Below are 25,204 nucleotides of genomic sequence, written 5' to 3' on the forward strand. Positions count from 1 at the left end.
ATTGCCCCACCGCTTCTACAAAGCTGATGTTGTTTTGCATTGCACAGTTCTTCTGCCTGTTTTACAGAGAAACTCCTGAACAAAGAACAAAGAAAAGTACAGCACAGGAACAGGCCCTTCGACCCTCCAAGCATATTGCCCGTCAACTAAAACATTGTGCACTTCCGGGGTCCGTATCCCTCTATTCCCATCCTATTCATGTATTTGTCAAGCTGCCTCTTAAACACTACTATTGTACCTGCTTCCACCACCTCATCTGGCAGCGAATTCCACACACTCACTACCCTCTGCGTAAAAAACTTGCCCCGCACATCTCCTCTATAGTTTCTCCTCTCCCCTAATGATTGACTCTTCCACCCTGGGAAAAAGCTTCTGACTATCTACTCTGTCCACGCCACTCATAATTTTGTAAACTTCTATCAAGTTGCCCCTCAATCTCCGTCATTCTAGTAAGAACAATCCGAGTTTCTCCAACCTCTCCTCATAGCTAATAACCTCCAGACCAGGCAGCATCCTGGTAAACCTCCTCTGCACCCTCTCCAATGCCTCCATATCCTTCTGATAATGTGGTGACCAGAATTGCAGCATGACTTCCCAGCTTTTATACTCAATACCCCTGCTGATGAAGGCAAGCATGCCATATGCCTTCCTGACTACCTTATCCACCTGCGTTGCCACTTTCAGTGACCTGTGGACCTGTACACCCACATCCCTCTGCCTGTCAATGCACTTAAGGGTTCTGCCATTTACTGTATAATTCCTACCTGTATTAGACTTCCAAAATGCATTACCTCGCATTTGTCCAGATTAAACTCCATCTGCCATTTTTCCGCCCAAGTCTCCAACCGATCTATATCCCGTTGTATCCTTTGACAATCTTCTTCACTTTCTGTAACTCCTCCAACCTTAATTTCATCTGCGAACTTACTAATTAGCCTAATTATATTTTCCTCCAAATCATTTATGTATACTACAAACAGCAAAGGTCCCAGCACTGAGCCCTGCAGAACTCCACTAGTCACAGCTCTGCATTCAGAAAAGCACCCTTCCACTACTACCCTCTGTCTTCTACGACCAAGCCAATTTTGTATCCATCTTGCCAGCTCACCTCTGATCCCGTGCGACTTTACCTTCTGTACCAATCTACCATGAGGGACCTTGTCAAAGGCCTTACTGAAATCCATGTATATAACATGCACAGCCCTTCCAACATCCATCATCTTTGTAACTTCCTCGAAAAACTTGATCAAGTTAGTGAGACACGACCTCCCCTTCACAAAACTATGCTGCCTCTCACTAATTACACCCATTTGCTTCCAAATGGTAGTAAATCCTGTCACGAAGAATCTTCTCCAATAATTTCCCTACCACTGACGTAAGGCTCACCGGCCTGTAATTTCCTGGATTATCCCTGCTACCCTTCTTAAACAATGGAACAACATTGGCCTTTCTCCAGTCCTCTGGGACCTCACCCGTAGCTAGTGAGGATTCTGTCAAGGCCCCAGCAATCTCCTCCCTTGCCTCCCTCAGTACTCTGGGGTAGATCCCATCTGGCCCTGGGGACTTATCCACCTTAACATTCTTCAAGACGCCTAACACCTCTTTTTTTGATCTCAACATGATCCAGGCTATCTACACACACTTCCCTAGGCAAATCGACCACTAAGTCCTTCTCTTTGGTGAATACTGATGAGAAGTATTCATTTAGTATCTCTCCCATTTCTTCTGACTCCACACACAGATTCCCACCTCTGTCCCTGAGTGGGCCTACCCTTTCCCTGGTTACCCTCTTGCTTTTTACATATGTATAAAAGGCCTTAGGATTTTCCTTAATCCTGGTTGCCAGTGACTTTTCATGACCCCTTTTAGACCTCTTGACCCCTTGTTTAAGTTTCTTCCTACTTTCTTTATATTCTCCAAAGGCTTTATCTGTTCCCAGCCTTCTAGCCCTTACGAATGCTTCCTTTTCTTTTTGACTAATCTCACAATATCCTTCGTTATCCAAGGTTCTTGAAACTTGCCATGCTTATTCTTCAACCTAGCAGGTCCTGAATTCTTATCAACTGATGTTTGAAAGCCCCCCACATGTTAGTTGTTGATTTGCCCTCAAACATCCGCCTTCAATCTGAATTCCTCAATTCCTGCCTAATATTGTTATAATTAGCCTCCCCCCAATTAAGCACCTTAACCCGAGGACTCCTGTTATCCTTTTCTTGAAACTTACTGAATTATGGCCACTTTTCCCGAAATGCTCCCCTACTGAAACTTCGACCAGCTGGCCGGGTTCATTACCTAATACCAGGTCCAGTATTGCCTCTTCCCTAGTTGGACTATCTACATATTGTCTCAGGAAGCCCTCCTGGATGTACCTTACAAATTCTGCACCATCCAAACCCCTAGCACTAAGTGATTCCCAGTCAATATACGGAAAGTTAAAATCACCCACCACAACAACCCTATTGCTTTTACATCTTTCCAAAATCTGCCTACATAACTGTTCCTCAATCTCCCGCCGGCAATTGGGAGGCCTATGGTAAACACCCAACATTGTGACTACACCCTTCCTATTCCAGAACTCTACCCATATTACCTCGCTGCATGAGCCTACCGAGGTGTCCTCCTGTCGTACAGCTGTGATATTCCCCTTAACTAGTAGTGCAACTGCTCCACCTCTTCTACATCCCTCTCTATCCTGCCTGAAACATCTAAATCCTGGAATGTTTATCTGTCAATCCTGTCCATCCTTCAACCAAGTCTCTGTAATAACAATAACATCATCGTCCCAAGTACTAATCCAAGCTCTAAGCTCATCTGCCCTGCCTGTTATACTTCTCGCATTGAAACAAATACATTTCAGACCCCCAGTCCCACTGTGTTCAGTAATTTCTCCCTGCCTGCCCTTCCTCTTAGTCCTACTGGCCATATTCACTGGTTCCCAGTCATTTATTTCACCTGCTCTGGTTCCCAACCACCTGCCATACTAATTTAAACCCTCCCGAGTGACACTAGCAAACCTCGCAGCCAGGATATTGGTGCCCCTCCATTTTAGATGCAACCCGTCCTTCTTGTACAGGTCCCACCTGCCCTGGAAGAGATCCCACTGATCCAGATATCGGAAACCCTCCCTCCTATACCATCTGTTCAGCCACGTGTTCAGCTGCACTATCTTCCTATTTCTAGCCTCACTGGCACGTGGCATAGGGAGTAATCCTGAGATTACAACCCTAGAGGTCCTGTTTTTTAACTTTGCCTAACTCCCTGAACTCCCGCTGCAGGACCTCGTCACTATTCCTGCCTATGTCGTTAGTACCAATGTGTACCACGACCTCTGGCTGTTCTCCCTCCCCTTTCAGAATGTCCTTTACCCGATCAGAGACATCCTGGACCCTGGCATCAGGGAGGCAACATACCATCCTGGTGTCTCTTTCAAGACCACAGAAGCGCCTATCTGAGCCCCTGACTATAGAGTCCCCTATGACAATTGCTCTTCTGTGCTTTGACCCCTCCCCCCCTACTAAACAACAGAGACAGCCATGGTGCTACTGCTCTGGCTACTGCTGTTGTTTTCCCCTGATAGGCCATCCCCCCCTAACAGTATCCAAAATGGTATAACTGCTTACAACCAATTCTAATTTACTGCTTCCTCAACTGTGATCACTTTAGCTATTTAACCACAAGCAATACAAATCAAAGCATGATATACAAATGGTGATAAAATAATTTTAAAGCATGGACTGGGTAGTGAGTTTAGGAAGAAGGATTAGGCAGATGAATGCCTGGCTGGAGGGAGGGCTTTAGATTCCTGGGGCATTGGAATTGTTTCTGGGGCAGGTGAGACCTGTACAAGTTGGATGGGTTACACCTGAACAGGAACGGGACTAACATCCTTGCGGGGAGGTTTACTAATGCTGTTGGGGTGGATTTAAACTAAATTGGCAGGGGGGTGACATGTTGAAAAGTAGTTCAGAGGGGAGAAAAGCTGAGATGGAATTAGAAGTTAAAACGCTAGTTAGTGAGTCTGGAAGGCAGAGGAAACATAGGCTAGATAAGAAAGAAGTGAATTTAGCAAGGCTAAATGGAATATGTTTTAATGCAAGGAGTCCGAGGAATAAGACATACAAGCTGAGGACACAGATAAGCAGGTGGGATCATAGCTACGACCGAGACTTGGCTAAAAGAAGAGCAGGATTGGCAGCTTAACTGATTATAGGGTATTGAGATGAGATAGAGGGGGATAGAAGAGGAGGGAGTGATCGCAATATTGATCAAGGAATCAATTATAGTAGTGAGGAGGGATGGTATCTTGGAAGGATCATCAAATGAGGCCATATGGGTAGAAGTATAAAACACAAAAGGGGCAAACACGTGTACTATAGGTCCCCAAATAATCAGGGGGAGATAGAAGATGAAATATGTAATCAAATTTCAGAGAAGCTTAAGAATAACAAGGCAGTAATAGTAGGGGATTTTAACTACCTAGATATTAACTGGGATAGTTTTAGAGTGCAAGGTAAGGAGGGAGCAAAATTCTTAAGTTGTATCCAGGTGAACTTTTTTAGCTAGTGCATAGAAAGCCCAACAAAAGGGAGGAGGCAGTTCTAGACCTTATATTCGGAAATGAGCCCAGGCAGGTGGGAGATAGTGGGAGATAACTCAGTTAGATTTAGGATAGTTCTGGAAAAGGATATGGTTGGGCAGGGAATAAAAGTTCTAAACTGGGGGAAAGGCTAATTTTATTAAGATGAGATGCAATTTGGCCCAAGTGGACTGGGAGCAGCTACCTGCAGATAAAACTGTGTCAGAGCAGTGGGAGGCATTCAAGAAGGAAATAGCGAGAGTACAGGGCAATTATATTCCCGTAAAGACAAAGGGGGAGGACCAGGTCCAGAGAACCCTGGATGTCAAGGGATATAAAGTTTAGGATTAAGAAAAAAGAGAAGTTTATGGCAGATACCAAGGGCTCAATATGGCTGGGTTGCTAGAGGAGTATAAAAAGTGCAGGGGGGAACTTAAAAAGGAAATTAGGAAAGCTAAGAGAGTGCATGAGAAAGCATTGCCGGGTAGAATAAAGGAAAACCCAAATGGATTTTTTAAATATATAAAAAGCAAGAGAATAACTAGAAAAAGAGTAGGGCCAATTAGAAGTAATGTGTGTGTGGACCTGGAAGATGTGGGTGCAGTCCTCAGTGAATACTTTGCATCAGTCTTCACAATGGAAAAGGATGACCCACGTATAGATAACAGGGTGGAGGACTGAAATGTTTGAGGAAATTAACATAGAGAGAGAGGAGGTACTAGCGGGTTTAGCGGCCTTAAAAGTGGATTCAATCTGCAGGCCTGGATGTGATGTTTCCCAGGCTGTTGAGGGAGGCAAGGGAAGAGATATCAGAGGCCCTGGCAGTAATTTTCAAATCCTCTCTGGCCACAGGTGAGGTACCAGAGGACTGGAGGACTGCTAACGTTGTCCCATTATTAAAAATGGGAGGAAGGGATAGACTAGGAAATTATAGGCCAGTCAGTCTAACCTCGGTGGTGGGGAAGTTACTAGAAAGAATTCTGAGGGACAGAATATATCTGCACTTGGATAGACATGGATTAATCAGGGATAGTCAGCATCGATTTGTTAAGGGAAGCTCATGTTTGACAAATTTGATCCAATTTTTTGAGGAGGTAACCAGGAGTGTTGATGAGGGTAATGCATTTTGTGTGGTCTACGTGGACTTTAGCAAGGCTTTTGATAAGGTCCCTCATAGCAGACTGGTCAAGAAAGTAAGAGCCCATAGGATCCAAGGCAAAGTGGCACGTTGGATCCAAAATTGGCTGAGAGGAAGGAAGCAGAGAATGATGGTAGAGGGATGTTTCTGTGACTGGAAGCCTGTTTCTAGCGGGGTTCCTCAGTACGCTGTGCTGGGGCCCTTGCTGTGTTTGGTGTACATAAATGATTTTGACTTTACTGTGGGGAGTATGATCAAGAAGTTCACAGATAACAAGAAAATTGGTAGGGTGGTAAATAGTGAGGAGGATAGCCGCAAACTGCAGGAGGATATCAATGGACTGGTCAGGTGGGCAGAGCAGTGGCAAATGGAATTCAACCCAGATAAGTGTTAGGTAATGCAATTGGGGACAGCTAACAAGGCAAGGGATTACATTATGAATGGTCGGACCCTGGAAAGTACTGAAGATCAGAGAGACCTTGGTGTTCATATCCACAGATCTCTGAAGGTGGCAGGGCAGGTAGATAGGGTGGTTAAGAAGGCATATGAGATACTCACCTTTATTAGCCGAGGTGTATAATACAAGAGCAGGGAGGTTATGCCAGTACTGTATAAAACGCTAGTTAGGCCACAACTGGAGTAGTGTGTGCAGTTTTGGTCACCACATTATAGGAAGGATGTGATTGCACTGGAGAGGGTGCAGAGGAGATTTACCAGGATGCTGCCTGGGCTGGAGAGTCTGAGGAAAGATTGGATAAGCTGGGGTTGTTTTCCTTGCAGCAGCGAAGGTTAAGAGGGGACCTGATAGAGGTGTATAAGATTATGACGGGCGTAGAATAGAGATGGATAGGAAGGCACTTTTTCCATTAGTAGAGAGGTCAATAACCAGGGAGAATAGATTTAAGGTAAGAGATAGAAGGCTAAGAGGGGAGTTGAGGACAAATCTGGAACTCACTGTCTGAAAGGGTGGTTGAGTCAGAAACTCCTGTAACATTTAAGAAGTATTAAGATATTCACTTGCATTGCCATAGCCTCCAGGGCTATGGGCCAAGGGCTGGAAAATTGAATTAGTGTAGTCAGATCCTTGTTGACTGGCCTGGACACAATGGGCTGAATGGCCTTCTTCTGTGCTGTAAACATCTATGAGTCTATGAATTACACTCTGCCTTTGGTCCAATTATTCCTCTCTCTCTTATGCTGTTATACCTGAAGCTAAACTGATTTTTTGACTGTGTGGAACGTAGGAACTGAAGTTGGCCAATCAGCTCTTCGAGCCTATTATATCATTCTATTGGATCATGCCTGACCTGTAACTCAAATCCATTCAGTTGCCTTTCTTCTATTTCCTTTTACCTAACAAAAACCTATTGATCTTAGTCCTGAGAGGTCCAACTGACCCCCAACATCTACAGACTTTTTCAGGAAAAGAATTCCAGATTTCCACTCCCTGTTGTGGGATTTCAATCCTAATTGTTACAGCACTAAGTTAAGATTGTATCACCTTGTTCTGGATTTCCCACCATAGGAATAGGAGGTCATTCAACCTCTTGAATCTATTCTACAATCCAATTAGGTCATGGCTAATCTGTATTCATATTCCATCTACCTGCCTTGGTTCTGTAGCTCTTAATAATCTTGCCTAAAAAAATTTATTAATCTCAGTTTTGATAAAACTCTATCCTTCTTGAGGTAAAAGGCCAACGTTCCATTAGCCTTTTAAATTACTCTTTGCACCTGTCCCCTAGCTTTTAATAATTTCTGTACATAAACACTAATCACTCTGCTCCTCCATAGTTCCTGACTTCTCACCATTTAGAACATTTTCTGCTCTATTTTTCCTGAGTCCAAAATGAATGACCCCACACTTTCCCACAATGACCTCCACCTGCCACTGTTTTTCCCACTCCCTTAATCGATCGATGTCCTTTTACAACTTTCTGCTTCCATCTACACTATTTACTGTGATGTCTATCTTGATGTTGTTGGCAAACTTGGAAATACAGCTCTCTCCTAGCTCCCTATCCAAGCCAATAGATTGCCTCCAATTCTATATTCTTTCATTTTAGTTAACAGTCGCTTGTATGGAATCCTGTTGATTGTCTACTGGAAGTCCATCTACCATCTTAGTGACCTCCTCAAAAAAAATCAACTATATTTGCTCAACATAACTTGCCCTTTAGAAATTCATGCTGACTCTCTTATCAGTTCATATTAGTCCAAATATTCAGTCACTCTGTCCCTATATAAAGATTCGAGTAACTTTCCCACAACTGACATGAGACTCAGAAATCTATTAAATAGCAAAGGTAACATCAGCAGGTTTCAAGTTCAAGGGGACAATTTGTGAATCCAGTGTGTTTTGAAAGATCATGACTAACATATCAACAATTTTCTCACTTCATTCTTTTAACACCTGGACCATTAGGCCCTGGAGAGTTGTTTATCTTTTATCTTACTTTTTTTACCATTACAATTATTTTGCTTGTATTTAATTTAGTTAATTCTGCCTCGTGATTTATTTTCACTTTTCCTTGCATGTCTGATACTTTATCCTAATCACTTGTTGTAAAGGCCCATACAGAACAGCTATTTAGCAAGGATGCCACTTCCTGAATGAAATGACAGTATAAGCTGTGTCATTAAGGGGTTCTCACATTACTTTTTACCTCCCTCTGATTCTCAATACATTTGTAAAATCCTTTAGTATTGTCCCTGATTTCTCTCATTTCTTCTGTATTCCCTTTCTGCAGTTTAACTACTTTTTATATCCCTTTGCTGTTCTTTATATCTCTCCCAATCCATGGTATCTCCATTACTCTTTGCCTTTAACAAGCCTCATCTCTTGGTTTAATGCTACCTCTTGCCCTGTTCCCCCACCCTCCTGCCAAATGAATTTAAAATCGGTTCCACATTTGAAAATGGCTCAATCCTGACATCAACTTCACATCCCTCTAGAAGGTCTGATATCCAAAAATCAATGGGCAAAGCCCCAGGGTCACCCAGACCAGGGCTGGTGCTCCAGGATCAGCCCTCCAAGGGTCAGCCAGATCAGGGCCAGTGCCCCAGGGTCAACCCTCCCAAGGTCAGCCAGACCAGGGCCAATGCCCCAGGATCAACCCCCCAAGGTTAGCCAGACCAGGGCCAGTCCCCCAGGGTCAGCCAGACCATGGCCAGCCCCCCCCAGGGTCAGTCATTCATGGGCCAGTGCCCTAGGGTCAGCCAGCCCAGGGCCAGTGCCCCAGGGTCAGTCAGACCAAGGCTGGTGCTCCAGGGTCAACTCCCCAAGGTCAGCCAGACCAGGGCCAGTCCCCCAGGGTCAGTCAGACCAGGGCCAGTCCTCCAGGGTCAGTCAGACCAGGGCCAGTCCCCCAGGTTCAGCGACCTTATGCTCAGTTTATTCAGTCCTGGGGTTTAGCATAATACTCTCTGCTCAGTCACAGAGTGAATGCTTTAATGTGAAGGCACTTGTGTGGTCCAGCAATAAGCATAAAATCCTGCAACAGTCTCCTGTGAGCCTCACACTCTGTGAGCTGTGTTTCTGAATAAAGCATAAACTTACCCAAATCTTTCCCAAATCCAGACTGTTTGAAGCCCCCAAAAGGAGCTGCAACATCAGTTTTATTATATGTGTTGATAAATACAGTTCCAGCATCAAGTCCATCGCTCACATACATCGCTTTCCCAATGTCCCTTGTAAAAACTCCCGATGCTAAACCAAACTCTGTATTATTTGCCCGATGCAATACTCCATCAACATCTCTGAAATCAAGTGAACATAAAGAGATTAAAATTAGCACTTCACAATGGAATGTACTTTTCATCTCATAACTACCTAAATATTTCTTCAAAAACAGATTACAGTAGTCTTAAAACTCTTTTTTATTATGCTTTCACAGAACATAGGGATCATTGGCAAGGCCAGCACTTATTGCCCATCCCTAACTGCCCTTGAGAAGGTGGCAGTGAGCTGCCTTCTTGAACCGCTGCAGTCCCTGTGGTGTAGGTACACCCACAGTGCTGTTAGGAAGGGAGTTCCAGGATTTTGACCCAGCGACAGTGAAGGAACAGCGATACATTTCCAAGTCAGAATGGTGAGTGACTTGGAGGGGAATTTCCAGGTCGCGGTGTTCCCATCAATCTGCTGCCTTCTAGATGGTAGAGGTTGTGGGTTTGGAAGGTGCTGTCAAAAGAGCCTTGGTGAGTTGCTGCACCTTGTAGATTGCACACACTGTTGCCAGTGTACATCAGTGGTGGATGGGGTGTTAATCAAGTGGGCTGCTTTGTCCTGGATGGTGTCAAGCTTCTTGAGTGTTGCTGGACCTGCAATCATCCAGTCAAGTGGAGAGTATTCCATCACACTCCTGACTTGTGTCTTGTAGGTGGTGGACAGGCTTTGAAATTCTACTCAAGTTATATTTGATATGAAGTACAGTCATTCAAAGTTTACTCATTGATAGGGATGGAGATTCTCTATATCCAGAGAAACCTTGAACAAAGTCTCTCTATACACAGAAAAATCTTAAAACCAAGTCTCTATAGAGGAATAGGCAATGAAAGGCCTTCGAGGAGCAGCTAGTTTGTGTACAGACTGGAGGCATTCTCATAAGGGGAAAGGAAGGGCATCCAAAACTACTGCTTCCTGGATGATCAAAGTTAGAAATTAAAATAAGCTAGAAAAACAAAGCTTATGTTAAATGACAGGTGTGTAAGAGAATCAAGTTGAATACAAAAAAAATTATAGGAGAGAACTGAAAAAGGAAATGAAAGAGTCAAAGGGCGTGTATGAGAATAGATTAGTTTTTACAAGCAAGGGTGATTAGGGACCAAAAAGATAATCGTGTGGAAGCAGCAGGTATGGTTAAGGTACTAAATGAGCATTTTGCATTTGTCTACACTAAAGAAGAGGATGCTGCAACTGTAGTAGTAAAGAAGGTAGTACAGAAATTGGACAGGATTAAAAACTGATAATAAAGAAGAATTTGAAAAATTGGTGGCACTCAAAGGAAAAAAGCCACCCCATCCAGATGGGCGCATGATTAACAAAGGAGTGAAAGGGGCAGGCAGGAAAGTAGAGTTAAAGCCATGATCTTATGAACGGCATTGCAAGCTTGAGGGGCTGAATGGCCAACTCCTGCTCTTAGTTCTTTGATCTTATGCAGAGTAATGGTGAATTGTTGCTTTTCCAAACTGAAGGAACTGAATAGAGGTACTCCCAAGTATTGGGTCCATAGCTATTTTTGTTGGAAATTATTGGTCTAGACCTGGGTATTCAAAGCATTATTTCAAAGTTTACAGATAACACAAAACCTAAATGTAGTAAATAGTGAGGAGGATGGTAACAGACTTGGGGAGGACATAGAAATGGGCAGGCACATGGCAGATAAAATTTAACATAAGTCTGAAATAATTCATTTTAGCAGGAAGAATAAGAAGAGACAATCTAAATTAAATGAAATAAAATAAATTAAACAGAGACCCTTGCAATGTCTACACAAATCATTGAAGCACGTAAGACATATTGAGTCGGCTGTTAAAAAGACATATGGATCTTTAGCGTTATAAATAAAGGAGTGGAGTACAAATCCAAGGAGGTTGGCTAACCTTTACACACTGGTTAGGCCCGATGAAGGGATCTGAATTCAATTCTGGCCACCTCACTTGGATAATAAGATTTTGGAGAGGGTACAGAGGAGATTTAGTGGAATGGTTCCAGGGAAGAGAGTCTTTAGTTCTGTGGGGAGACTAGAGAAACTGAGGTTGTTATCTTTGGAGCAGAGAAGATTAAAAGGAAATTTGATTGTGTTGTTCAAAACCTTGAAGGCTTTTGATAGAGTAAACAGGAGAAATGGTTTCCAATGACAGAACCAGATAGCACTGATCTAAGGTGACAGCAAAAGAACCAGAGGCAAAAGAAAATTATGAAGCGAGGTCTTGTGATCTGGCATGTGCTGCCCAAAAGGTTGTGGAAGCGAGTAAATAATAACTTTCAAAAGGGAATTGGGTGACTACTCAATGGAAAAATCTGCTTGACTACGGTGAAAGAGTTGGGGAGTGGGGCTAATTGGAGTTCTTTCAAAATTCCAGCCAAGTTATGATAGGCTGCATGGCTTCTTTCTGTACTGCATCATATCATGATTCTAGACAGGGAAATATTAAACAAAGTATCTCATTATCCAAAGAAATCTTGCTTAAATTCTTTCAGAACTTGTTTCTGACTTTGATACACAATGAGATCTCTCCACAGCAGTTACTGCACAGCCCATGATAAAAACAGAGATAGCAGAATGTAACAGACAACACTATGTGTTGTGCCTGTACCATTATGTTAAAGTTCATTTGATTTATTGTACAGTAATGACCATGAAATGATGAAAGGGGTTGTCAACAGTGCTATCAAGCAGTACTTCCTTAGCAATAACCTGCTCACTGACGCTCAGTTTGGGTTCCGCTAGGGTCACTCAATGTCTGACCTCATTACAGCCTTGGTTCAAACATGAACAAAAGAGCTGAACTCCTGAGGTGAGATGAGAGTGACTGTCCTTGACATCAAGACAGCATTTGACCGAGTGTGGCATCAAGGAGCCCTAGCAAAACTAGTCAATGGGAATCAGGGGGAAAACTCTCTGCTGATTGGAGTCATACCTAACACAAAGGAAGATGGTTAGTTCCAGGACATTACTGCAGGAGTTCCTCAGGGTAATGTCCTTGGCCCAACCATCTTCAGCTGCTTCATCAATGACCTTTCCTCCATTATAAGGTCAGAAGTGGGGATGTTCACTGATGATTGCACAATGTTCAGCACCATTCACGACTCCTCACATACTGAAGCAATCCATGTCCAAATGCTGCAAGATCTGGACAATATCCAGGTTTGGGCTGACAAGTGACAAGTAAGATTTGCACCACACAAGTGCCAGGCATTGGCCATCTTCAACAATACAGAATCTAACCATCGCCTCTTGACATTCAATGGCATTACCATCACTGTATCCCTCACTATTAACATCCTGGGAGCGACCATTGACCAGAAACTGAACTGGACTAGCCATAAAAATACTGTGACTACAAGAGCGGGTCAGAGGCTGGGAATTCTGCAGTGAGTAATTCACCTCCTGACTCCCCATAGCCTGTCCACCATCTACAAGGCACAAGTCAGGAATGTAATGGAACACTCTCCACTTTCCAGGATGAGTGCTCCAACGACACTCAAGAAGCTTGACACTATCCAGGACAAAGCAGCTCACTTGATGAGCACCACATCCACAAACATTCACTCCCTCCACCATCACTGCACAGTGGCAGCAGTGTGTACCATGTACAAGATGCACTACAGGAACTCACCAAGACTCCTTAGGCAGCACCTTCCAAACCCATGACCACTACCATCTAGAAGGACAAGGACAGCAGATACATGGTAACACCACCACCTGGAGGTTCCCCTCCAAGAAACACACCATCCTGACTTGGAAATATATCGCAGTTCCCACTGGGTCAAGATCCTGGAACTCCCTTCCTAACAGCACCTACCTATCGGTACCTGTACCTACATCACATGGACTGCAGCAGTACAAGAAAGCAGCTCACCACCACCTTCTCAAGGGCAATTAGGGATGGGAAATAATAGCTGGCCTAGCCAGCAACATTCACATTCCATAAATGAATTTAAAACTATAACCTCTTCCCACTCACTCAGTAGGTCAGTAGTTCCATTTGAGCATCCAACTCACCCATCTTTGAATTTAGAAATGACCATCACTGGTCCAAAAGATTCCTCCTTGGCAATGAACATGTCATCCTCCACATCAGTGAACACTGTTGGCTCCATGAAGAAACCTAGAGCAAAAAAAAACAATTAGAGATGGAGTTATTGCTGCTGAGCCAGAGCTGAATACTGAGACGAGACTTCCATCCACGGCTAGACAATATAGATTGTACTTCCTCCAAATAAAAGGTGTGGCTATGGGTACCCACATGGGCCCCAGCTATGCCTGTCTCTTTATGGGGTATGTGGAACATTCCTTGTTCCAGTCCTAATCCGGCCCCCTTCCACAACTCTTTCTCCGGTACATCGATGATTACTTCGGTGCTGCTTCATGCTCTTGTCGGGACTTGGAAAAATTTATTAATTTTGCTTCCAATCTCCACCCCTCCATCATTTTCACATGGTCCATCTCTGACACTTCCCTTCCCTTCCTTGACCTCTCTGTCTCAATCTCTGGTGATAGACTGTCCACCAATATCCATTACAAGCCTACCGACTCCCACAGCTACCTCGACTACAGCTCCTCATACCCCGCTTCCTGTAAGGACTCCATCTCATTCTCTCAGTTCCTTCACCTCCATTGCATCTGTTCTGATGATGCTACCTTCAAAAACAGTTCCTCTGACATGTCCTCCTTCTTCCTTAACCGAGGTTTTCCACCCATGGTCGTTGACAGGGCCCTCAACCGTGTCCAGCCCATCTCCTGCGCATCCGCCCTCACACCTTCTCCTCCCTCCCAGAAACATGATAGGGTCCCCCTTGTCCTCACTTATCACCCCACCAGTGTCCGCATTCAAAGGATCATCCTCCGCCATTTCCGCCAACTCCAGCATGATGCCACCACCAAACACATCTTCCCTTCACCCCCCCGGTGGCATTCCGTAGGGATCATTCCCTCTGGGACACCCTGGTCCACTCCTCCATCACCCCCTATTCCTCAACCCCCACCTATGGCACCTCCCAATGCCCACGCAAAAGATGTAACACCTGCCCCTTCACTTCCTCTCTCCTCACCGTCCAAGGGCCCAAACACTCCTTTAAGTGAAGCAGCATTTCACTTGCATTTCCCCCAACTTAGTCTACTGCATTCGTTGCTCCCAATGCGGTCTCCTCTACATTGGAGAGACCAAACGTAATCTGGGCGACCGCTTCGCAGAACACCTGCGGTCTGTCCGCAAGAATGACCCAAACCTCCCTGTCCCTTGCCATTTTAACACTCCACCCTGCTCTCTTGCCCACATGTCTTTCCTTGGCTTGCTGCATTGTTCCAGTGAAGCCCAACGCAAACTGGAGGAACAGCACCTCATCTTCCGACTAGGCACTTTACAGCCTTCTGGACTGAATATTGAATTCAACAACTTTAGATCTTGAACTCCCTCCTCCATCCCCACCCCCTTTCTGTTTCTTCCCCCTTCCTTTTGTTTTTTCCAATAATTTATATAGATTTTTCTTTTCCCACCTATTTCCATTATTTTTAAATCTTTTATGCCCTGCTAGTCTTTCCACCCCACCCCCAGTAGAGCTGTACCTTGAGTGCCCTACCATCCATTCTTAATTAGCACATTTGTTTAGATAATATCACCACCTTCAACACCTCTGTGTTCTTTTGTCTGTGACATCTTTTGATTATCTGCTCCTATCACTGTTTGCTTATCCCTATAACCACACCACCTCCCCCACACCCCCCCCACAACTTCTTTACCCCCCCACCTTAAACCAGCTTATAATTCACCCCTCTCCTTATATTCACTCAGTTCTGTGGAAGGGTCATGAGGACTCGAAACGTCAACTCTTTTCTTCTCCGCCGATGCTGCCAGACCTGCTGAGTTTTTCCAGGTAATTTTGTTTTTGTATTAGATTGTACCTGAACTCATTTCCCTTTCCCAGGTCACAGGACTCGATGTCTCACCCAGCCTGTTCCTCACCACTTTCTAGGGAATCTAAACTCAATTTTTGATTGATTATTAATCAATTTTTGATCAACAAAGTGATGACTATCACTGTTAGATTCTTATATGGTGTTCTTTATCTACTAACTGCCCATTGATGCAATGTGTCAAAATTTGGGTTTTAATTTCAAAAATTGAAAAAGTTGAAGTTTAATTCATTAAAATATTTTTTCACAACATTGAACAGTTTGTTCATTACAAAGAACAAAGAACAAAGAAAAGTACAGCACAGGAACAGGCCCTTCGGCCCTCCAAGCCTGCGCCCATCATATTGCCCGTCAACTAAAATATTTTGCACTTCCGGGGTCCGTATCCCTCTATTCCCATCCTATTCATGTGTTTGTCAAGCTGCCTCTTAATCTATCGTACCTGCTTCCATCACCTCCTCTGGCAGCGAATTCCAGACACTCACTACCCTCTGTGTAAAAAACTTGCCCTGCACATCTCCTCTATAGTTTTCTCCTCTCACCTTAAATCTATGTCCCCTAGTAATTGACTCTTCCACCCTGGGAAAAAGCTTCTGACTACTCTGTCCATGCCACTCATAATTTTGTAAACTTCTATCAAGTCATCCCTCAATCTCCATCGCTCTAGTGAGAACAATCCGAGTTTCTCCAACCTCTCCTCAAAGCTAATAACCTCCGGACCAGGCAGCATCCTGGTAAACCTCCTCTGCACCTTCTCCAATGCCTCCATATCCTTCTGGTAATGTAGTGACCAGAATTGCATGCAATATTCCAAGTGTGGCCTAACCAAGGTTCTATACAGCTGCAGCATGACTTCCCAGCTTTTATACTCAATATCCCTGCCAATGAAGGCAGGGATTTGTTTTGTATCCTTTGTGTATCTTGATTAGCCATTGTGAATAAACTGCCTCCAGATCTCATTTGACACCAAGACTACTTACACATTGCTCCTCTCACTAGCCCTCAACAGCAGCAGCCCTATCATTAACCAGTAGCAGCTCCATCATTAATCAGTAGCAACCCTATCAGCCCCCATCATTAACCAGCAGCAGCCCATCATTAACCAGTAGCAGCTCCATCATTAACCAGTAGCAGCCCCCGTCATTAACCAGTAGCAGCTCCATCATTAACCAGTAGCAACCCCCATCATTAACCAGTAGCAACTGTATCACTAACCAGTAGCAGCCCCCATCATTAACCAGTAGCAGTCCCATCATTAACCAGTAGCAGCCCCATCATTAACAAGTAGCAACCGCATCACTAACCAGTAGCAGCCCCCATCATTAACCAATAGCAGCCCCGTCATTAACCAGTAGCAGCCCCATCATTAATATTTAACCTTTATTTAGCTGGCTTTATGGGTAGAAGGAATAGAAAAGGATTTAAGAATGTAGTGAGGGTTGTGTACACAAGCCCTGGTAGTAGCTGTAAAGTACCAGCTTGTCTAAACGCTGAGATTAGACAAGCAGAGGCAAAGTGGTTTTAATGGAGGATTTTAACTTTTGCAGTTTAATTGGGATAAACAGATGAACACATCAGGAATGGAATGAAATTTTTGAGAGGCCCCGAGATTGTTTCAGAAAACCATGGGCTGCATCTTATGGCCCCCACAGACAGCTTCGTAGTGGGGGAGGTGGGGCGGTGCCATGCAATGGGCATCATTCCCGGTACATATCCATCCACTCTGCCACAGTTTTACTACTGGCAGGGGTGCCGTTTGGAGGCCCACCTGCCCGTGGGTGAATCCCCTTCTATATCAAATTAATGATCACTGAAGGACTCCTGCCACTGGTGGGATTTAACCTACAGTGGCCAGTCAAGAAGGGCACTTCCTTTATGGGTCCCCTGTGCCCATTGGAGGCCTCTCCAAGGCCTTGCCATTCCACTGTTTCCCGTCCCACCCCCCCAAAATGTCCGGCCCAGCCTGCCTGTCTGCCTTGGCGAGATCCCAGACTTTCCCTATAGTCCAGGATCCAATGCTGAACACCTTCATCAACAGCTTCCCACATCGACTACGATTAACTCCAGGGAGGGAAGCCAGTGGTCAACCTTCTTGCCCTGTCACCAATTGAGGGCCTTTAGTGGACATCTAATGACTACTTAAGGGCCTCATGCTGCTGCTGTTAATATTAACTCAGCTGTGAATGAGCCTGTCACCATGCTGGGAGGATGACAAGTAAACCTGTGTGGGCTGTTTGTCGTCTCCCGAGAGGGGTGGGCCTCCTTCAATCGCACTCTAGCATCAGGAAAGGGAGCTGCCTTCCGAGAGCCATCCCCCTGCCCTTGCTGTCTATCCCCTACCCGTGACCTGCCTCCTGCCATTATTAATCTCTGGTCTGGGTCACTCAGTAATCCTGGGCCTCTGGTAGGTGTCTTCTGGCAGCAGCCACCGGTGATGCTGCTGAGTAAAAGAGCTGCTGGCTCTTGGTGGGTGTGATACCCCCTCCCCCCAATGTCCTGATCCTGTGGTAGGCTTGCCAGTGGCCTCTTAGCTGCCTGATTGACTCGTGGTTCAGCGGGACTTCCCCAAAGAAGGCAATGTGGGTTTCTCATCAGCTCACCAGCCAGCAGGCAAGACCCCCGTTGCCTCCACAAGATTCCGCCCAGAGTCTTTCCACAGCAAACTGGGTACATCTATTAATGGGAAATTGGAAGGTGTTCAAAAAAGATTAGTAACATCCAACTCAAAACGTTAACTCTGTTTCCCGCTCCACAGTTGCTGCCAGACCTGCTGAGTACTTCCAGCATTTTGTTTTTATTTAACATGACACAGAATCAGTTTATAGCCCGAAAGAGCAAGAGTTCTATTTGCCAAAAAAAGACAACCGTGGACAATTGAAGACATAACAGACTACATAAAACTAAAAAAGAAAGCATACAAAAATCCAAAAAGAAAAGATGGCACAGATCATGGTGTATGAGAAAGGTACAAAGAATAAATAAAAAACAAAACAAATAGGAAGCTATGAAAAGAGAGCATGTAGAGAAACTTAGAAGGGACATCAAAATCAATACTAAAAACAATTTATATGGGAAAAGAGAGTGGTCAAAAGCAATGTGTGAATGCAGAAAACTGATAATGGTGATGTTGTCAATGATAATAAAGGCATGAAGGACATACTGAATTATTTTGTTTCAGTATTTACTGTAGAGCAAGGAGTCAGCATGCCAGAAATCCCACAGAACTAATGTTGAATCAGGGACAGGAACTCACCAAGAGTAACCTAAGCAAGATAACAGTAATAGAGAAATTAATGGCACTAAAAAGAGACAAATTCCCAGGACCTAACAGATTCCTATGGTTTTAAAGGAAGTAGGTGAGAATATTGCAGATACCCTGACTATAATCTTCCAAAGCTCTCTCAATTCAGAAATTTTCCAATTCTGGAAAATTGCTCATGTCATTCCGCTATGTAAGAAAGGTGAGAGAGGGAAACCAGACAATTATAGACTATTTAGCTTAACGATTGCAGTGAGGAAATTGCTGTAGTTTATAATTAAAGTTAGAGTGACTGAAAACCTTGAAAATTTTCTTCTAATCAGTGAGAGACAGCATGAATTTATAAAGGGTAGGTCATGCTAAACAAATCTAATTACATTTTTTGAATAGGTGACTAAAGTAGTGGGCAGAGGTATATTTATATGGACTTCTAGAGGCATTTGGTGAAGTCCCTCATAAGAGACTGAAACTGAAGCTCACTGGGATATGGGTTTCACAGAAACCAATGCTCACGAGAGTACGAGTTCCACACACACTGACTGGCACTGGGGTACAGGTTCCACATACACTGACTCTCAGTGGGGTACATGTTCCACACACACTGACTCATAGTGGGGTACAGGTTCCACATACACTGACTCTCACTGGGGTACAGGTTCCACATACACTGACTCTCACTGGGGTACAGGTTCCACACACACTGACTCTCACTGGGGCATGGATTCCACACACACTGACTCTCACTGGGGCATGGATTCCACACACACTGACTCTCACTGAGGCATGGATACCACACACACACTGACTCTCACTGGGGTACAGGTTCCACACACACTGGGTTGGATTGAAGGACATGCCCCCTTTTTACAGCACTAGCTACTGTAAACCAGGTAAGTTAAATGTCCCATTGAAATTGACAGGCCAGGGAGAAGTTAGTTGGTGGGTTGGGGGAGCCCCTGGGGGTGGGTGTCGGGAGTGTGGGGGAAGTCCCATGGGGGAGTTGGTCTGGGTGTTTACAATAGTTACCCAGAAGGAACAAGAGGTTTTAATGCTGCTAACCTTTTCTAGGTAACTGTGTAACACAGCCAGAACTATCCGAAATTTACGATTTAAGTAACATTTTTGGATGATTCCCAGTGCAGGGCAATTGCCCAAAGGAAGATTGCACTTCTGGGTAATTGCCGTGCAAACCCTTATCTGTGAAGTTCCGAGAGGTATTCCCCATCGCATCTTTCGGGGTACCCCTGCCCCAACCTAATGCTGGGAAGCTCAGAAGTTACTGCCCACTGACTCTTTCTGGGGCAAGGGTTCCACATACATCACAGCTGTTTGAACAGGCTAATGGATTTCTGGGCTCTCAGCCAAGCTTCATTAAGCATTCTTGGCTAGGGATCAGACATGCATTAGATTACTGAAACATCTGGGTCCCAGGGAAAACATTGCTTGATTGACAGTTCTGGCTCTCTGATCTATGCTGTCAATTGAACAATGTTTGTTTACACAACATAAAGAAGTTTCAAGTGCTTGCAGTTTCTGCTATTGACACTTTTATTGGCTTTCATGGAATTGAAAGCAAATTACTGACCTGGTTAAGAAATCTGTTTAGCAGTAAGAGTCAGAGTTGGGATTATGGACAGGTAATCTAATTGGCAGGATGTGACTAATGTTGCCTGGAAAACATCAGTATTGTGGCCCCAACTCTTCACTGTATTCATTAATGACTTAGATGCTAGTATAAAAAAAACACAAATCCAAATTTGTCAATGACACAAAGATACATGGGGCAGAATTTTTCACTCGGCATCCAGGCACATGCCCAAACCCCAACCCACTCAAGTGTGAAATAGCATGTGATGACATTGGGCGAGCGTCCTGACATCATCGTGCACTTGCGTGATATTTTGGTCGGTGGGCATGCACAAGAGTCAGAAGTGTGCCCACCGACAATTAAGAGGCTTATTAAGGCCATTAAAGTAGTAATTAACTGAGATTTTTCATTGTTTGTCTACGCTATGATTGGCAGGCAAGCAAATCGGCCAGGCAGCCTTTGCATTTTTCAGGAAACCTCATTGTAGGGCGGGATGAGGTTTCCGATATGAATTTTAAAAAAATGTTTGGACAGAATTTTCATCATCCATATGTTCGGGTGACTGATTCTGATGCGTGGGCATTTTTTTCCGGGTTTTTAAAATCTTTATTTTTTGCATTTATATTCTTCATCTCCCTGAGGTAGCCCTCTGCCTTCAGAGAGCTTTAATTCCGCGCTCCCCACGCCCACGCTGACTTCAACGATAGCTCTCCTTCCACTTCCACCCCAGCAGTACTGAGCCTTTCAGTGCGCCTTTCATGCTGGCTGGCCGTCAGTTGGCGGTTGGGGGCCGATCGCAGTCGGGGGTCAGTTCCCCAGCCGCTCTGTGACCCGGCGATTGCGGCGCCCACTGAACTAAAAATCCTGCCCATGATTATAATCAGTGTAGATTAAAGCATTAAATTACAATAGGCTTTGATATATTAAGTTAATAGGCAAAACTCTAGCAAGTGAATTACAATATAAAATTGTAGGAAATTCGGGTCTTGAATAAACAGATGTTTTATGCATAATATAACATGCCCTAAAAAGCTTTTGAAAAAGGCAGCAATTTTTAAACAGTCTGTGGAAACAGGCAGGGTCACTTAGTTCAGACTGCCATGTTGACATTCCCAAGTTGTTAAGACGGCATCCTGTTCCCTCCTTTTCTATGCAAGTGTTTAAAAAGGGCCAGGATATGACCCTCAGCAGGATGTAAACCAAAAAGCTGACCTCGAGTAGGGTGACGAACAGGGTGGGTTGGTAACCACCCTGATGTTTGGAGTACCTGTCCTGTATCCATTGGTCAGAATAGTTAGATAGCTGCCAGCCTTTAATATATATATAATATACATATATATAAAATATAAAAATAAATATAAATTATATATATATGTATATAAAATATATTTTTTATATATATATATACACATACACACAGCGGTGTTATACTGGGCAGATACCGCGGGTGTCCTGGTGAGGTGGCAATACTCTTTGGCAGCTGCTTTCATTCAGATAGATGGGGAGGAGGAGGAAGACTGGGGCAAGATTCCCCTACCACTTCAACTAGAAAGCAGAATGCTGTTGCCACAAACTACTGAGATCAACACATGCTACAAATTCAGGGTTCTTTAGTGCAGCCTTGGCAAACTGAGTGCAGCTGACTGAGTGATGACTTGGAGTTTGGTGAGAGGGGAGTTTTAACTGTTAATTTTGTTCTTAAATTTTGCTCTTAAAATCTAATCTAGTCTGTAATTAGCAGTAACTAAAAAATGTTGTGTAAGCAGGCTAAGTTCTTCTTTTCTTGCAGTTTAGACAGGGTAAACTCACTCTCAGCTGTAGGAGCTGAGTAGTTAATTAGCTAACTGGTTGAATCTGGTTACTGTAGCCCCAGTTCAGTTTACCATAAATTCAGGGCTCTTTAGTGCAGTCAAGGCAAATGGAGTGCAGCTGACTAACTAAGTGAAGAATTGGAGTTTGGTGAGAGGGGAGTTCAGTGAAGGGGAGGAGATGTCCTCTTTCTATTTTTCTTGCCCCATAGAAATTGGTTCTTGCTCTACTACAGGGAAAGGAGCTGGCTGTTTGGTGAGTATCTGGTAAGTGGGTAAGTTCTGTTCTATCACTAAAGTTTAAAATAGTAAACGATTTGGTGGTAAAATTAATAAAATATATTTAAAAAAATAAATAAGTGAATCATATAATTAAGAAATTATTTAAAACACATTAAGGATGGCAGGACAGGTGTTATGTCAAGGCTGCCACACGTGGAAGCTTTTGGATAACATTGTGATCCAGGGCAAACACACCTGCAGTGTTTGCGGCTTGAGGAACTTCGGCTCAGAGTCAATGAGCTGGAGGCTGAACTGCCGACTCTGCAACACATCAGGGAGGGGGAAAGTTAACTGGATGCTTTATACCAGGAGGCAGTCACACCATTTAGGATAGGGTTTTCTGATTTGGTCAGTGGCCAGGGACAGGAGGGTATGACTGCTAGTGAGGCAGGTAAGGGAACCCAGAGGGCAGGAATGTAAGACTCTGCATTTGTCAAATAGGTTTGAGGTTCTCTCAGCTTGTTTGGATGAGAGCAGGGGCTGCAGGGTGGATGAGAAAACTGACCATGGTGCCACAGTACAGGAAGCAATCCAAGTTGGGGGAGCAAAAAGGAACGTAGTGGTAGTAGGAGACAGTATACTGAGGGGATTGACACTGGTCTTTGTAGCAAAGAGTGAGAGTTCAGATGGCTTTGTTGCCTGTTCGGTGCCAGGGTTCGGGATATTTGCTCATGGCTGGAGAGAAACTTGCAATGCGAGGGTGAGAATCCAGTGGTCGTGGTCCATGCAGGTACCAATGACATAGATAGGATGAGGGAGGAGGCTCTGCATAGTCAGTATGATGAGCTAGGCACCAAATTAAGAAGCAGAACCTCAAAGGTAATAATTTTTGGATTATTATCTGAGCCACATGCAAATTGGCACAGGACAATTAAGATTAGAGAAATGAATGAGTGCCTCAAAGACTGGTGTGGGAGAAGTGAGCTATGGTTTGTGGGGCACTAACACCAGTAATGGGGAAAGTGGGATCTGTACCATTGGTGCTGTCTACACCTGAATTGTGCTGGTGCTGGTGTCCTCGTGAGCCACCTAACTAGGGACATGGAGAGGGTTTTTTAAACTGGATAGTAGGGGCAAGGGATCAAATTTGGGAAGATGTGGTAAAACAAAAGGCAGGGACAAGGCAAGAGAGAGAGATGTATTAATATGGGAAATTATAAATAGACTGTGACAGGAAGGGACAGAGAAAACAAATCTAAGAGTAAATCAGCAGATAAGGCTAGATGCTACAAAAATAGCAAAAGGACAAAACCAAAGGCTCTGTATTTAAACACACGTAGCATTCGAAACAAAACAGATGAACTGATAGCGTAAATAGAAATAAGTATGAACTGATCGCCATTACAGAGACATGGCTACAGGATGATATAGATTGGGTCCTGAATATTGAAGGGTATGTGACACTTAGGAAGGGCAGGAAGTTAGGAAAAGGTGTAGGGGTGGCTGTTAATTAATTATGCTATTAGCACATTAGAGAGGGATGACCTAAGTTCAGGAAACCAGGATGTAAAAGCAGTTTGGGTTGAGATGAGGAATAATAAAGGCAAGAAGTAACTTGTGGGAGTGGTGTACAGGTCCCCTAACTGTAACTACACTGTAGGACAGAGTATAAAAGAAGAGGTAATTGCAGCTTGCCAGAAAGGTACAGCAATAATCACGAGGGATTTTAATCTACATATAAACTGGAAAAATCAGATGGACAAAGGTAGTGTAGATGAAGAGTTCATTGAATGTTTTCAGGATAGTTTCTTAGAATAGCACATTCTGGAGCCAACCAGAGAGCAGGCTATACCAGACCTGGTATTGAGCAATGAGCTAGGATTAATTGATAAGCACCCCTAGGTCTTAGTGAAAGCACCCCTAGGTAGCAGCAATCATAAAATGATTGAATTTTACGTTCACTTTGAGGGAGAAACGAGTGCATCCAAGACTAGTATTTTAAACTTAAATAAGGGCAATGATGAGGGCATGAAAGCAGAGCTAGCTAAAGTGAACTGGCAAATGACGTTAAGGGTTATGTCAAAAGAAGTTCAGTGGCATATACTTAAAGGGATATTTCAGAATACACAGAATATATACATTCCAATAAGAAAGAAAAATTTCAAGGGGCAGGCCCACCATCCATGGTTAACTAAAAAATTTAAAGACAGTATCAAACTTAAAGTAAAAGCATACAATTATGCAAAGAAGGGTGGCAGGTCAGAAGATTGGAAAGAATATAAAGAACAGTTGAGAATGACAAAAAGGTTAATAAGGAGGGAAAAATTAGAATATGAGAGAAAGCTAGCTAGTAGTATTTAAATAAGAAAAGTTAACAAAATGAGCATTGGTCCTATAGAAAGTGCGTCTGAGGAATTGACAATGGAAAGTAGGGAGATGGCAGATGAATTAAACAGGTATTTTGCTTTGGTCTTCACTATAGAGGACACAAGTAACATCCTGAAAATAGCTGTAAATCAGGAAATAGAAGGGAGGAAGGAACTCGGGAAAATTACAATCACCAGGCAAGTGGTATTGAGCATGCTGTTGGGCCTATAGGCAAATCCCCAGGTCTGGACGGACATAGAACCATAGAAAAGTCACAGCATGGAAGGAGGACATTCGGCCCATCTTGTCCATGCCAACCCAAGGACACCCATGTGCCCTTTCTAATCCCACCTTCCTGCACCTGGCCCATAGCCCTGCAGCTTACAGCACTTTAGGTACAGATCCAGGTACTTTTTAAGAGTTTAAAGTTTCTCCCTCTACCACCAACTTGGGCAGTGAATCCCAGACACCCACTACCCTCTGCATAAAAAAAGTTCTTTCTCATGTCCCCCCCTACACCTTCTGCCACTTATCTTGAATCTATGTGCCCTGGTTCTAGAATTCTCCATCAAGGGAAACAATTTTATCCTGTCCACTCTATCTATTCC

The 25,204-nt window shown here is 43.9% G+C and overlaps 2 protein-coding genes across 5 annotated transcripts in view; one reads left to right on the forward strand and one right to left on the reverse strand.

The window, feature by feature from the left end:
* The window catches only part of nopchap1 (NOP protein chaperone 1), a 49,205-nt gene that overhangs the window by 19,487 nt on the left and 4,514 nt on the right, over window positions 1-25,204 (forward strand). The gene's annotated exons all lie outside the window — the stretch shown is intronic.
* Window positions 1-25,204, reverse strand: part of aldh1l2 (aldehyde dehydrogenase 1 family, member L2) — a 116,041-nt gene that overhangs the window by 2,296 nt on the left and 88,541 nt on the right. For 3 of the 4 annotated variants that reach the window (XM_041202816.1, XM_041202815.1, XM_041202818.1), the window contains 2 exons: window positions 13,442-13,547; window positions 9,274-9,473 (listed from right to left, as the gene is read on the reverse strand). In XM_041202816.1, coding sequence (XP_041058750.1) covers window positions 9,274-9,473; window positions 13,442-13,547 — 306 coding nt within the window. Of the gene's footprint in view, window positions 1-9,273; window positions 9,474-13,441; window positions 13,548-20,885; window positions 21,064-25,204 lie in introns of those variants that run through there. The other variant, XM_041202817.1, reaches the window with a different exon arrangement.

This window comes from Carcharodon carcharias, chromosome 13, assembly GCF_017639515.1.
Source record: "Carcharodon carcharias isolate sCarCar2 chromosome 13, sCarCar2.pri, whole genome shotgun sequence".
Lineage (NCBI taxonomy): Eukaryota > Metazoa > Chordata > Chondrichthyes > Lamniformes > Lamnidae > Carcharodon > Carcharodon carcharias.